Source organism: Pygocentrus nattereri, chromosome 9 (genome assembly GCF_015220715.1).
Source record: "Pygocentrus nattereri isolate fPygNat1 chromosome 9, fPygNat1.pri, whole genome shotgun sequence".
NCBI classification, from domain to species: domain Eukaryota; kingdom Metazoa; phylum Chordata; class Actinopteri; order Characiformes; family Serrasalmidae; genus Pygocentrus; species Pygocentrus nattereri.
The window spans coordinates 37,055,349-37,069,430 of NC_051219.1; the positions used below are offsets into that span (position 1 = coordinate 37,055,349).

General features: G+C 39.4%; 1 protein-coding gene across 6 annotated transcripts; it reads left to right on the forward strand.

Moving 5' to 3' along the window:
• The first annotated feature begins 62 nt into the window (after positions 1–62).
• rnf207b (ring finger protein 207b) lies at positions 63–13,803 on the forward strand. 6 transcript variants are annotated; one of them, XM_017709844.2, is made up of 18 exons: positions 63–125; positions 460–650; positions 3,249–3,381; positions 3,571–3,715; positions 4,918–4,999; positions 5,088–5,163; positions 5,251–5,376; positions 5,553–5,599; positions 7,216–7,288; positions 7,380–7,448; positions 8,690–8,758; positions 8,837–8,961; positions 9,370–9,547; positions 11,450–11,635; positions 11,988–12,039; positions 12,121–12,238; positions 12,330–12,425; positions 12,564–13,803. In XM_017709844.2, exons 2-18 carry the CDS (start codon positions 460–462, stop codon positions 12,715–12,717), a joined length of 1,920 nt encoding a protein of 639 aa, XP_017565333.1. In that variant the 5' UTR covers positions 63–125; the 3' UTR covers positions 12,718–13,803. The 6 variants fall into 6 exon arrangements, with proteins under 6 accessions (XP_017565333.1, XP_017565323.1, XP_017565340.1 ...); XM_017709834.2 differs by having other exon boundaries at positions 81–125; positions 271–650; XM_017709851.2 differs by having other exon boundaries at positions 81–125; positions 271–650; positions 12,333–12,425.
• Positions 13,804–14,082: the final 279 nt, after the last annotated feature.

The following is a 14,082-nucleotide window of genomic DNA, read 5'->3' on the forward strand; positions in this document are numbered from 1 at the left end:
AGCTGTTGAAATATGTGGATCCCTGATTCTCCTGACGTCAAGGCCAGCCCTCTATCTAGGCAGGCTCACAAACCCTCTACATGGCTTTCATTCCATTCACAGACAGCAGCTAGGACACCAGCAAGGTGAATGAACCGTGTGTTCTATATGTATATTTTGTTTTTATTGCTGATTCCGCTGTCAGTTTTCATATAAAGTAATTTTAACCTTTAATTTGTCCTCTTCGTGGTTTCACTGTACTCTTGTTTACATGTCTTATTTCACTAACAGGTAAATAATGGAGAAAGTGTGAAGGTACACATAACAAGAAACCAAATTTGTCCATGTTTTCTTCCATTTCTGGTTCAGTGCCAGAGAGAATGAAAACAATGAGCGCCAAACATGATTTATCCAGTAGCTAAAGCGTTAGTTTCATCCTGGGCTGCTCTGAGGACATAAGGAACTTCTCTGCCTTTGTAGATGTCTGGAGGAATCTTCTCCCCCTTGGATAACCTTTTTGACCCAGACAGTGCCAACTGCCACCCCTTGGTCTGCCACTTGTGCCATGAACAGTATGAGCATCCGTGCCTATTGGATTGTTATCATACCTTCTGTGCCAGCTGCCTGCGGGGTAGAGCCGTGGATAGCCGACTGACGTGCCCCCTCTGTGGGTAAGAACTTGCTTCTGCAGGCCAAACCAGCAAAAAACTTGCTGTTTTCTTGAGCTTTACAGTAATCCTTGGCAGTATTTCCCAATCTAGTCCTTGTGGACCCTATGTGTTCATGTTTTTGCTTTATTTCAGCTTTGTGAACCAAGCCAGTTTGAATGCTGAATAGCTGGTAAAGTTGTGCTAAGACTTGGCATGTATTCCCCAAGAGTTGATAGTGTCTATAGTGTGATAAGATGACTGCTAGTGTATGGTTCTGAATAGTGGTAGTTATGATAGCTTATACAGTGGTGTCATGTATTTGATTTCCAGTCAAAACTGACACTGAGTAAAAGTTATTCATCAATCTGGAAAAAGCAAAAAACAACCAATTATAATTTTTTTCAGCGTTTAGTATGTCCACATTTTGCCTTTATCACAGCTTCTACTCTTTTTAGAGGTCGTGCTTTCAGTTTTTCAAAGAAATCTGCAGGGATATTTTTTTTACAGCTTCGCAGTTCAGTCTTAGAAGTTGGTTACATTCTATGCTTCTCAGAATCCAAGTAACCCAAACACATAATGAGGTCTAGGCTCTGGGTGGTCAGTCCATTGTTGTAAGAACACAAGCAGCTTCTTTGTATGATTTGCATTTTTTTTCCATTTACTTTTTTTATTACTGGCTTCTTGACAGCAACACATCCTTTCACACCCATAGCGTTGAGCTGTCTTCTCACAGTAGAAAGACAGAAACACATCTCTCAAAGAAAGGAGATTTGGGTACAGTTTATCCAGTGATGATCTAATAGTTTTGTTAGGCTACCAGGTCTTGGTGGTTTACCACATTTGTTATGAGTCCAATTTTCTTTATATCTTTTAATAATTCTTTGATCTCCAATGTCAGAAACTCCCACATCCTTTCCTCCTTCCTCCTGCAAATGGAATACATTCTGTCTGATCTCCTCAGAAATATCTCCTGAAAAACGTAATGGACATTTAGACTGGAAATCCATAAATTAAGTCTGGTCACTGACATTTTAGCCCAATCTAAAGAGCCTGGTGTCATATTCAAAGAGCAGAATGATATATTGATTCAATTCTGCAGTGCAGGCCATAGCATAGGTAGGTACATCATGGATTACCTGACTGGAATCAACAGCTGCAGTATAAATCCTTCCCTTGTTTTAGCCTGAATGGAAATACACACTGCATACTTCTTTAAAGCCACTGTGGCTTGAAACAAACATTGCTGCTTGGGTACTTGGCCGTGGGTCCCTTATCCTGGGCTCTGAGTGATAAGAGACAGTTACAGCTTCTCTGTGCTCTCTTCTCACCAGCTGTGGAATAGTAAGGCATGCAACAGCTCTCTTCTATACAGTATCTATGGACATTACACAGATGGAAATACATGCAAAATGGGGAAAAGTTCATGGTTAAATCAGCATGTTTATGTAAGTATGAAGTTAATTAGCATTCTGACTGCATGCACTGCTATAAAATCAGTATGGTTTGAATTGATGGCTGAAAAGTCTCAGCTTTTATGTTTTTTTTTTTTATTGTGGCCCTGAATACATAAGCTCTGTTCTTTATAGAAAAAAGCCAATCGCACTGTAAACCTGTGATAAACTCAATATAATCTTAATTCTTATAGGTTTAAAATGTTTCGGTGCATCATGATGTTTGAATGCAGCGATTCAGTGGCAATAATCAAGTCAAATAGTCTAATCAAGTCAATAAAGTGTGTATATTTTTTGGCCAAAATATCTCAAGTTTGTTTTCTAATGAAGGGTAACACTGCGAAACTTTTTATAGACCAATTGCAAAATGTATTTTTTCATGATTTGCATTGTCGTTTGTGGACGTTACATATACAAGAAATATCAGTGGTGTTTTATTATTAATATCAGCTTTATTAGAGAAATAAAAAAGGAATGTTCCAATATGTGAGCTGTTTTTCTTTTCAAAAACCTGTTGCACTCAAAATTGTTATAATTGTGAGTAGTATTATTCCAAAATACAGTCTTAGAACGATACAGTTTTAATGTAAAAGCAATATGTAAAATATTTTGTGACTCCTAAAGAGTCATAGTTCAATCAAATTGTTGTGAGGTCAAAGACTTGCACCAGTACTAGTTTGCATATCAGCACCCCCCATTTTATTTATCATAATTTCAGCAACTGCAGCATTGTGTGCAAATTTCATGATGGAAGGGTAAATTAAAGCACTAAAAAATAATTAGAATAAAATCTACACACATTAACTCAAACAGGTTTTTGCCTTCTCTTGTAAAGTTTTATTTTGGAGATACATGTTTATTTTATTTTGTTATGTATGTTTGTGAATCAAGAATGTTGACTAATAATTATTCTTATCGTGATCATTTTCACTGCACTATACTCTGCAGTTAGTGACTATTTTTGCTCGTAGCTCCCTCCAGAAGCACCCTGTTTTATCTAGGAATTCAGAATGATGCTATTTCTGTCCCTGTTACTATGAAGGCAAAAGAGCGGGGGAGGTAGACAGTGTGTATAGCAACCAACGAACAAAGACACATCAAAACAACCCTTCACTCTTTTGTTCACGGAACAAAAAAGGCATGTTAAATGCTTTCTTCCCTGCTTCAGACACCAATCTGTTGTGAAAGGAGTAAATGCTCTGCCTCCAGAGGATCGTCTGCTGAAGTTCTTGGTGGCCAATTCTGTGGACTGTGAGGAAACTGTGCAGTGTGCCAACTGTGACTGGGAGTGCAAAAAGCAGGTCTTACATCTTCTTTGTTTTTTTTTTTTTCCATCTTTCATTTAATGAACATACCCTGTAACTGAGCTATATTATACTGGCTTTAAAGTTTAAATTGAACTGGAATTTGAAATTGATTTTCTAGTCTGTGACCTAAGCTCCAAAGCTTTACAGAGGCCTTAAGTAACATATTGCATTTAATGTTGTCAGGATGTGGATGCAATGTATTATTGCAACACTTGTAACCAGCCGTTATGTGGAAACTGCAGGGAAGCCACCCACAAGGCCAAGATGTTCTCGCGTCATGAAATTGTCTCCCTGGCCAAACGCACCAAAGAAGCACATAAAAAGTGTGGTACGTTTAGAAACATTTCAAACATCCATCCATCCATTTTCTAAGCCGCTTCTCCATCAGGGTCGCAGGGGGTGCTGGAGCCTATCCCAGCAGTCTTCGGGCGGAAGGCAGGATACACCCTGGACAGATCGCCAGTCCATTGCAGGGCAGACAGACAGACACTCACACCTAGGGGCAATTTAGCACATCCAATCGACATGACTGCATGTCTTTGGACTGTGGGAGGAAACCGGAGAACCCAGAGGAAACCCACGCAGACACAGGGAGAACATGCAAACTCCACACAGAGAGGACCCCGGTCGCCCGTCCAGGGAATCGAACCCAGGCCCTCCTCGCTGTGAGGCGACAGCGCTACCCACATTTCAAACAGTTAGAGAAATGACAAAATCAGTCGAATCATCTTTCACAGGGCCACATCATGGAAAAGAGTTTGATGCACTATGTAAACACTTTAAGTTTTAAGCCTATTACAGTAAAGCCTGTCTATTCATGCTGGCCAATCAGAGCAAGGGTCATTTACATATGTCACTTTTAAAGGGCATTCCAGCCTAAAAGTAGCCTTTATTATGCCATTTGTCATGTTATGTAATGCTCTGAAGCACAACCTTGCACTCCCGCGTCTCAATGGTTTGTCAGAATTCAGTTTTGTATCCTTTTTGTGTTCGTTTTTTTAATCAATGTCCTCTCACTACGATACCCAGCATGCATTTTGCACATATGTCATAAAACCACTGAGAATCTTCTCAGTGTCACTAAGAAATCCTGATTGTTGCAGCAGCCATTTATAGACGCTAATAAATACATATGTGATTTCGAGCTTCCTAGAAGAAATGTTAGCTATCTGGCAGCTTGTAGTTTTTTAAATGTTCCTTCAGAACTCATCAGAAAGGGTTTTCTAGTCTATAAACTGGAAAATCTGCTGAGATGAGGGTAAATACTAATTAATCTCTGCAGCACTTTGGCCCGCAAGGTCCCAAGTTTGACATGCCTAGTGTAGGTAATGGTCTGTAGTGTCTTGGCCTACCAGGACTAGAATCTGGAAAATGGTCACGTAAAAATCAGTTACTTTCTATGCCAAATTAAACACATAAACACATAAACGCTGAAAAACGTGGAATTGAATGGAAAACATCTAGAATCTATTTTGTTGCCTGATGTTATCACTTCTGCTGCAACTCATGCTCTCTGTGTCTGTGCTGTAGCCCTTCATGAAGAACTATACATCATGTTCTCCACAGAGAAGAAGTCCATGCTTTGCATCAACTGTTTCCGAGACATGCCAGTGTGAGTTTCTTTTACTTTGCATTTAATTGATCTGTGAAGATTTTCATAAACTGCAAGGCAGTTAACTGTCATCTGGTCATGCTTGTAGGGAGAGCAGAGCGCACTGCATTGATATTGAGACAGCGTATATGCAGGGCTGTGAAAAACTGGACCAAGCCGTCCTAGTAAGAGACCCTGGGTCTTAAATCTTACTAAAAATGTAGTGCAGTAAGGAAACACATAGTTTAGAGAGCTGTCTTCCTTTCTCCCAGGCTGTGAAGGAGCTCCAGACATCAGCCCGGGAAGCTATTGTTCTGCTGAAGGCTATGATCGGAGAAGTTCGAGCCAATGTGAATGAGGAGGAGACAGCCATCTGCACTCTTTTTAATAGTATGCAGGTAATGTGGTTAAAATGCAGTTAATAAAGATTGATTTACTCCTTTGCTCAAGTCATATGTGTAACTGATAAAAAGCAAAATAGGTGGATTTCAGAGTAGATTTCTCTTAAAATCAATCTAGTTTTTGTGCAGTTAAATACTGATTTTGTGAATCTTACAGCAACTGTCTCTTTTAGGAAAAACTGGCCGACAGAAAGAGGGTTCTCCTTAAGGCAGCTCAAAGGTGAATGTTTCTTATGCTCTTTTGTTTGACTTTGACGAACACAAAACATCTCTGTCAGCCACAGTAAACCACTGCACAGCTATGAGGCACCAGCGAGACACAGTGGCTCCAATTACATAATCTAAAAATATCTGTTATGTTACTGCAATTCTACCTCACATCTCACTCCACTTCTATTCAGAAGATGAGTACAGTACAGAGTGACTCAGTAAGATTCATCTGATTTCAAAATGATTTGTTTCACATGTAAATCAGTTGCAAATTACAGAACAATGCAGTAAATTGTAAATGGTTTAAATGAGCATAAAGGTTATTATGTAATTTTACAAGTGCTCAGTATGAACCTTCTCCAGCTGTATGGACAACATCAACGCCATAGTCAAACTCAACCCATACTCAATTGAGTGTGTTGTGTGTCGCAGTACTCACGGCTCTTTCAGTGCAATTTCGGAGATCATCATGTTTTGGTACCAACGACGAACACTCTGAGCTGTTGGAGGTTCACTCCAGCTGAAAATCATGTTGCACAGTTATGACAGGTTCACTCTTATTGAAGTGGAGAACACAAAATGCTTTCTGCTCAGGGGTCTCATCTCCTCACAGACTGAAAGGACCCATCATCCAGTGACAGTCAGAAACTCTATGACGCCCTCTTTCAATGTGTATGTGATTGGTTCCTAGGCGCCTCATGCTTGTAAAATATGGCGCTTTGAAATCAGATGAATCTTCTTGAATTACCTTGTATTTTCATCTCTCTATATGAAACTTTATGAAAAACAAGTCCAATTGAAAATAGTAGTATTATATATTAGTAGTCAATCCTCTACCACTTTCAACATTGGTCAGTTTCTAGTTTCTGAACACAGGGCCAGTGCTGACCAATATTATTTGGCTGGAGAATCATTTTCAGCATAGCACTGGCACTTAAAACAGTAGCAACAGTGTGTGTGATACCATGTCAGTGTCACTGCTGTGCTAAAATGGTCCTTAGAGTGGTGCTGAGGAACAGCAAACACTCTGGTTTTATATCTGGTCAATGGTCATTCTATGGTGGTCCCTTTGTGGACTGTGTGTGGACAATAGTGATGAGTGAATGGAAAAATGTTCTTTTAGATTACGTGCAAACAAAGTTTTTCTCTTGGGGCACCAAAGTTCAGTGTTTGTGGTGGGCCAAAGGCCCAAAACCAAAACAACATACAAATAAAAAAAAGGTTTTAAATTGTTTTTAAATCTATATTTTCTAACATTGCATTATACTTTGTTCATTAAATTACCTCATTAATAAGATTTTAAAATTAAAATAATAATTTAATAAGTTATGTGTTTGTTCTCTCACTGGCTAAAGGGGTGGGGTCATTGTATGTTTCTGGTGGGCCACATCAAACGTTCTAATAGGCCAACCCTGTTTTAGGTAACTTAATAAATATTATGAAAGTATGAGAAAATTGTATGAGGCAGTGAAACTAGAGGACGAGTTACAAAATACTGTTAGTTGTCTACTTTTTTGTGTCTTATGCCAACACATCAATCCTTATATTTCATTAGACATGTTTGGTGTGTCAAAATCAGTGATTTATTTGTTGACATTTTGTGACTGCCATGCATATTTTTGACAGTCAGCATGAGGAAAAGGAAAGAGCTTTTAAAGAGCAGCTGTCTCACCTGGCTGCACTACTGCCCACTCTCCAGGTCAGAGCTTTTTTTACTGTCCACTTGCAGCATACCTTTGTTCTCCCAAACTCAGTCATTCTCTTAAAGCATTTTCTCTTCCTTTCCGTAGGTTCATCTAGTGACTTGCTCTGCCTTCCTTAGTTCTGCAAATAAATTTGAGTTTTTAGACATGGGTTATGTAAGTAGACAGTTTAAGACACATCTAAGAAAATTACATTTAAAGAGTATCTGTTTAAGAACCATTTCAAATCAGGTGCATCTTAAGGATGTGTGTGTGTGAATGTGTGTGTAGTTAAGGATAACAAACACATTTTGTGTTAGACTGTGTCAACCAGTGGTGTAACTACGTGGGCATGGGAGGTGCAATCGCATTGAAACATGATGCAGAGGGCCTGTGGCGACCATGCCACTAAATCCAAACTGGGCCCCTCATATACAGTTATATGTGAAAGTTTGAATAGTTCTGGTCAAATTACACATTTAGATGACTTTTTAAGAGGAAAACTTTTTCGCACAATTTCTATTTGCTGAGTTTAACATGCTGGAAAAAGTAAAACATAAGCTATACAATGTGGCATAACCTTCCTACATGCCAAATTTTATGCTTTATATTTTTCTAATGTGTCAAATTTAGCAAATGCATTTGGGGCAGTCATGGGCAGGAGGTTAGGGAACCAGCCAGTTCAATCCCCTGAGCCAACAGGACGTGACTGAGGTGCCCTTGAGCAAGGCACCTAACCTCCAACTGCTGAGGATAGGGCTGCCCACTGCTCTGGGCAAGTGTCCTCACTGCCCCTAGTGTTTGTCTTCACTAGTGTGTATGTGGTGTTTCACTGCACAGATGGGTCAGATTGCGGAGGTGAAATTTCCCCATTGTGGGACTAATAAAGGTCACTTAATAATAATAACAATTATTGCATATTAAACTGTAAATGTTTTGCCTGTAGAGGATGTGTTCATTTATTTTCTCTTCATCAATAAAACATGCAATTTGACAAGGACTTCTCAAAAGATTGCATATGACTGTAAATCACATCATTCTGCACCCATGACATTAAAAATCTTAAATGAATAGTCAAATGTAAACATTTAGGATAAAGTAAGTGCTAGGGGGTGGAGTGGAATGCTTTGGCAGCATCAACTTGTTTGAGACATTACCACAGTGGCGTAAACAAACAAATTACATCATCAGATTTATATTCATTAGTAATTGAAAGTCATTTTCATATATGGGCCCATTCATTTTTATAGCATAAGAGTCAATAAGATCCCAGTTATGCCACTGGTGATAACACATTATTTTTTAAAGTGCATAAATTGCTGCCAAACTTAAAGACTGTGTCATAAATGTGTTTCATTATAAAGTGTTTGAGTGAGGCTTTCCCACTTCACAACTATAAATCTCCATACCTCACACAGCAACTGATGGAGAGGCTGAAGAAGATTGTGAAGCTGCCTCACAGGCTGAGGCCAGCACAAAGCAGTAAGGTAACAGCAGACTTAGCTCAGATTTCACCTCATGCCCTTTGTGGTTATCACCCTTCACATGGCTGTCTCTTCTCACAGATAAACACGGAGTACCGGTCTGAATTTGCCCGCTGCCTGGAGCCTCTCTTGCTGCTGGGCCAACGTCGTTCAGTGTCCACTGCAGGCAGCGTGTCAGGGCTGTGCCTGGCCAATGGTGGTGGACTGTTAGTCTCTCTCTCTGTCTCTCTGCAAAGTGTGGATATTTACATTTTCATGTCTTACGTAATTTAACATTAAACAAAATGAGCAAATTGTGGAAGATAAATACATACAAAGCACCCAAAATAGGTGTAGCTTTTAAGGTGCAAAGCATCTCATGAACCTGGCTTGTAACTTACCAACTCAGGTTCAGCAGGTTGAAGATTCTTTACATGGGAGGTTTTGGTGGTTCAAATTATTCAGTTATTAATGTTAATTTTAAGGCTTATTATTCAGTAACTTCTATGAAACTGATATTAAGTGCATTATGCGGTTGTGAAAGTAAGGAATGGGGTTAAAGAAAATGGAAAAGCAGGCTTTCTGCAACTGACATTTCCATACAGGAAGTCCACAGGAGTTTCTTCTCCCTCCAGGCTGCCCTCATCCCTGTCAGTGGCCTGTCACTCTCCAGTCACCAGTGACGTGTCCCTAGGTTCCACGGTGGTGCGTAAGCCCACTTCCCATCGCTACATCAGCACTAAAGTCCTGCTAGCTGAGGGCGGGGAAAGCCCCTTCATGGAGCACTGCCGCAACTATGAGAACAGCTACAGGGTGAGCGCCTGCATGCTTGTTAATGTGTCAGCAACATGCATAGAGTTTCATGATAAAAAAGACAGGGTTGTTTGATGTGAATTTTAGAAAAACAGATATCTTAAAAATGTACTGCATTAGTTATATTTTTGAATATTCTGGTGCACACCAATATATTTCCTTTTCATGTCAGATCACATATTCCTACGGTAGGCATGAGATTAAAAAATAGTAAAAAAAAAGTAAATTCCATTATTTTTAGCCATCAGAAATCTCAACACATCCTCCCTCTCAATATTTTTTCACTACTTTATAAAAAAATATTGGCTAACACTTGGCATGGCACACCAGCTTTGACCAGCAGGGGGCAGTTCTTTAGTTATCTGGGTGGTAGCTCATTCTCAGTGCTGCTGTGACACTGACATGGCAGTGGCATGTTAGTATGTGTTGTGCTGGTATGAGTAGATGATACACTGTAGTGTCCACCCACTGTCCACTGTCCCCACTGAGACACTCCTACCTTGTTGATCCACCCTGACAGTAGCTCATCTGTTTCTACACAGTTTGTTTTGGTCATCCTCTAGTCTTTCATCAGTGGTCACAAGATGCTGTTGTTTGGTAACTTTGGTTGGTGGGCTATTCTCAGTCCAGCAGTCACACTGAGGTGTTTATAAAAACTCCAGTAGCACTGCTGTGTCTGATCCACTCAGACCAGCACAACATACACCAACATGCCTTCACAAGTCAGTGACGCTGCGGTGCTGAGAATGATCCACTGCCCAAGTAATAAATGTACATGTGGTCCTGACCACTGAAGAACAGGGTAAAAAGTATGCAGAGAAACAGATGGACTACAGTCTGTGCTTGTAGAACTACAAAGTGCTCCTCTATGGTACATGGAGCTGATGTGATGGACAGTGGGTGCAGAAACAAGAAAGTGTACCCAATAAAGTGCTTAGTGGATGAATATGCTCACTACAATTTTGATGCCTGCAATACATTTCACTGTGCTATATTCTATTTAACTATTATTACTCATTTGAAACCAGCTCATTCAGTCTTGAAAAACGAATTTTTTCAAGTCCTGTGCAACTGTACAGGGCCTGTACGTGTCCTGAAAGCATGAAAAAGCAATGGTCTAGAAAGCAGCATATGTTGCACCAAAATGTGTATGTATCTTTTTGCATTAATGGTGCCTTCACAGCTGTGCAAGTTACCCATGTCATGGTAACTACAACCCCATATCATGAAAGACTCCTGCTTTTGAACTTTATACCGTCAACAATCTGGATGGTCCTTTTCTTCTACACCTATTATTTCCATGAACAATCTGAAAAGTTGACCCATCAGACCACAAGACACGCTTCGTCTGTGCTTAATCCTTTTACCTTACATTTGGGGATGCAGCAGCAAACAAACGGTGTTTATTGATAACAGTGAGTAAAAATATTCCTGAGCCCATGTGGTGATAGAAGCATGTTGTTTTTTTTAAATGGACATTCTTTTGTGGTTTTTGGCCTTGCCTTTTACACATAAGAGATATGTTAGGACTTCCTGAATATTCTGATGATATCATGCACCATAGAGTATAAATTATCTAAAATGAATTCAGTCACTCATTTAGGAATATTGTTCTTAAACTGTTGGAATATTCACTGATGCATGTTTTGGCAAGCACTGGCTCATCCTTGCTCATAAAGGACTAGGCCTTTCCTAGATGCTCATTTCATATGCAAGCACCTTAAATAGCCCCTGTACAAATATCTTGGACTGTGTTACAGGTATCGATTTCAGCATGAGTGCATTTTTACAAGCAACAATGAGTTATATTTGCGCTATTTTTATTTAAACACAGGTCAAAGTGGAATCACACAAACTACTTTCACTAATGTGGCTATTGTTCCCCTTTGACACTGTGAGCAGGGTTTGCAGACTGAGATCCAGAAACTTAAAGACCAGGTGCAGGAGATTCACAGGGACTTGACCAAGCATCATTCCCTCATAAAGACAGACACCATGTGTGAGATCCTGGACAGGTCTCTGCTGATGGACAGAGAAATCTCCTCTGAGTATTCCTCTGTTGAGGTGATGAGGGCCATGTTTGAGGAGGTAAGGACATCAAGTTTTGACAGCAGTGACTATTTCTGTTACATTTAGTTGAAACACTCCTTATAACTTCAGAGTAAATGGACGGGACTAAACTCCTGTAGTCTGAATAGGTGGATGTATGCAAATGTGTTCAAAATGGTCCATTTTTACAGGTTTGCTTCCATATATGGACCTGGGTAGTCAGTGGTTCATTTTAAACCTTTAACAATGTTTATGACTTGCATTAAACAATATCCATCCATCCATCCATCCATTTTCCAAGCCGCTTCTCCGTCAGGGTCGCGGGGCATTAAACAATATATTTTATAGGAAATAGAGAAACTGATTTTTCTATGATGTGTTTTCCTCCTAGATTTGGGAAGAGACATACCAGAGGGTGGCAAATGAGCAAGAAATTTATGAAGGTGATTCACTCAACCAGATTTCCAGTTTCTAGCTTGGAATATTGCTGTGAGAAACTCATACGTTTTAATTTCTATTTCTAGCACAACTTCATGACTTACTGCAGTTAAAGCAAGAGAATTCTTATCTGACTACCATTGCTCGGCAAATAGGTCCTTATATCCGTTCAATAGCAAAGGTTAAAGAACGTTTAGAGCCCAGGTCAGTACCTTTCTGTGTAGTTGTATTCATTCAAACAAGTTTTCAATTCAAGTCGGCCAATACAGTCTTTGACACAGCATTGTATCTCAAGCAGGCTGAAGGAGCCTAAGGAGCTTAAAGATGACCGTGCTGAGACAATGCTGAAAATTTATGAGGATAGCACCATGACGGCTGATACTCAGCACAGGCAAGCTCTAAATATTCTTTTGTGTTTCAGATTTTTTTCTGGCTGCCTAATAGGTGTCATCTTAGCTATTACGTGGCCGATTTCTGTCCCTACATACATGAACTGATGCAGTACGAACATTGTGTTTTGTATCAACAGCAATGAACTGACCTGTGCCCATGAGGACTACTGCACTCTACACAGCCTATCAGATGACTCAGGTCACAAAAGCAAGGATCTGTACAGGCTGAGTAAGCAGAAATGCACAGCTGACATGGGCCCCTGTTCCTCTGTCAAACCACAGCTCAGCTGATTAAGCCTGCAGGCAATTCCCTTGACTATCTGAGTTACATGTTAAGACAAGACAACAGACAAGGCCCTGAGGATTAGGGGTTTAATGATACAAGTTCAAAATCTGATTTGATATGATTCGGCTGTGTCTCAGTATGATACAGCATAAGTGCCTAACAGTATGCCTTGTTTTACTATGTTAATACTAATATGTTAACGCGCCCAGCACAAATGCATGCACACCAAGGGTGTAATGATTATATTTTCATCTTTAATAAGATTTCCCATACTTATGTCAAGATTCTATTTGATTTTTGATTTGTATTAAAATGTGTTGATCCTACAGAGCTGCAATTATATACTTTTATATCGTTGCTGTCCAATGAAAAACATGCATCTCCATTTTTTGCAATTTTTACTTTTCTGCATCATTTGAGCTCAGCAGCTGTCCTTTACATTGTGTGAGAATTTAATGCTGTTGGGACCAAAAGAAATGCTCCAAAATTGCTTAGAATAAAACCTTTATCCACTAACTTACATTGAAAGTAAAGAAAGTTATTGCTCTCTCCTGGAAAGTTACTATTTTGGAGATATTTGTTTTTTGTTGGACAGCAACGATTTATTACGTAATATAAAAGCTTCCCCAAAAAATTGGAGTGGGTGTGTCCATATCATGAGCCCACCCTTCCTGACCTCTTTCATTTAATAGGACACAGCCATTTGCCTAATCATTGACGGCAGTTTTTATGGAAGACAGTAAATGAGACAAGAGGCATACGGTCATATAATTTAGATTTTCGGTACATTATTTCAATTTTTCTATTTTCTATTGAAATCGTTACACCTTTACTGATGGTGTGTAGAAAGTGATAGATTCTAATATGGATCAGACGTGTTTTCGACCGGCACTAATTAAATATTCATACTAAAACATAATCAGAACAAATCCACACAGTGCTAGTTATATTTTGTCCTGTCATTGCCATTATATATGCCGTTATATTTAGGCCTGTCATTGCCATAAAAATAATTAACAATTTGTATTTTTGATCTTTGTATGCAAGTATTAAAATAAAAACTGAATGTGGCCAAATTGGCTCATTAGCCATGTTGTCTCTTGGCTTTTGATGCTCTGTAGCTCCCAACTATCAACGCAGCAAATAAACAAACATTACTCACTGTTGCCCTCTAAGGCATTACTGACTAACAACACAAAGGAAACATGAAGACCCATGATGTGCCTCATTAAATGTTTTCTGCTTTACATACATTTGCCCAAACTAAACCACTGAAAAAGCACCCAATTCACATTCTGTTGTGCCAAAAACATAAAACATATGACCGTAAAAGTTATTGACTGTGTAAACAACTGCAATCAGGCAATTAT

What these genes read in the sequence shown, in the direction of transcription:
- rnf207b (XM_017709844.2), top strand. Translation starts at nt 460, where the DNA reads ATGTCTGGAGGAATCTTCTCCCCCTTGGATAACCTTTTTGACCCAGAC. An exon ending in CTCCTTAAGGCAGCTCAAAG is followed by an intron (nt 5,600 to 7,215) that starts GTGAATGTTTCT and finishes TATTTTTGACAG; the next exon opens with TCAGCATGAGGAAAAGGAAA. An exon ending in CTGGCCAATGGTGGTGGACT is followed by an intron (nt 8,962 to 9,369) that starts GTTAGTCTCTCT and finishes TTCTCCCTCCAG; the next exon opens with GCTGCCCTCATCCCTGTCAG.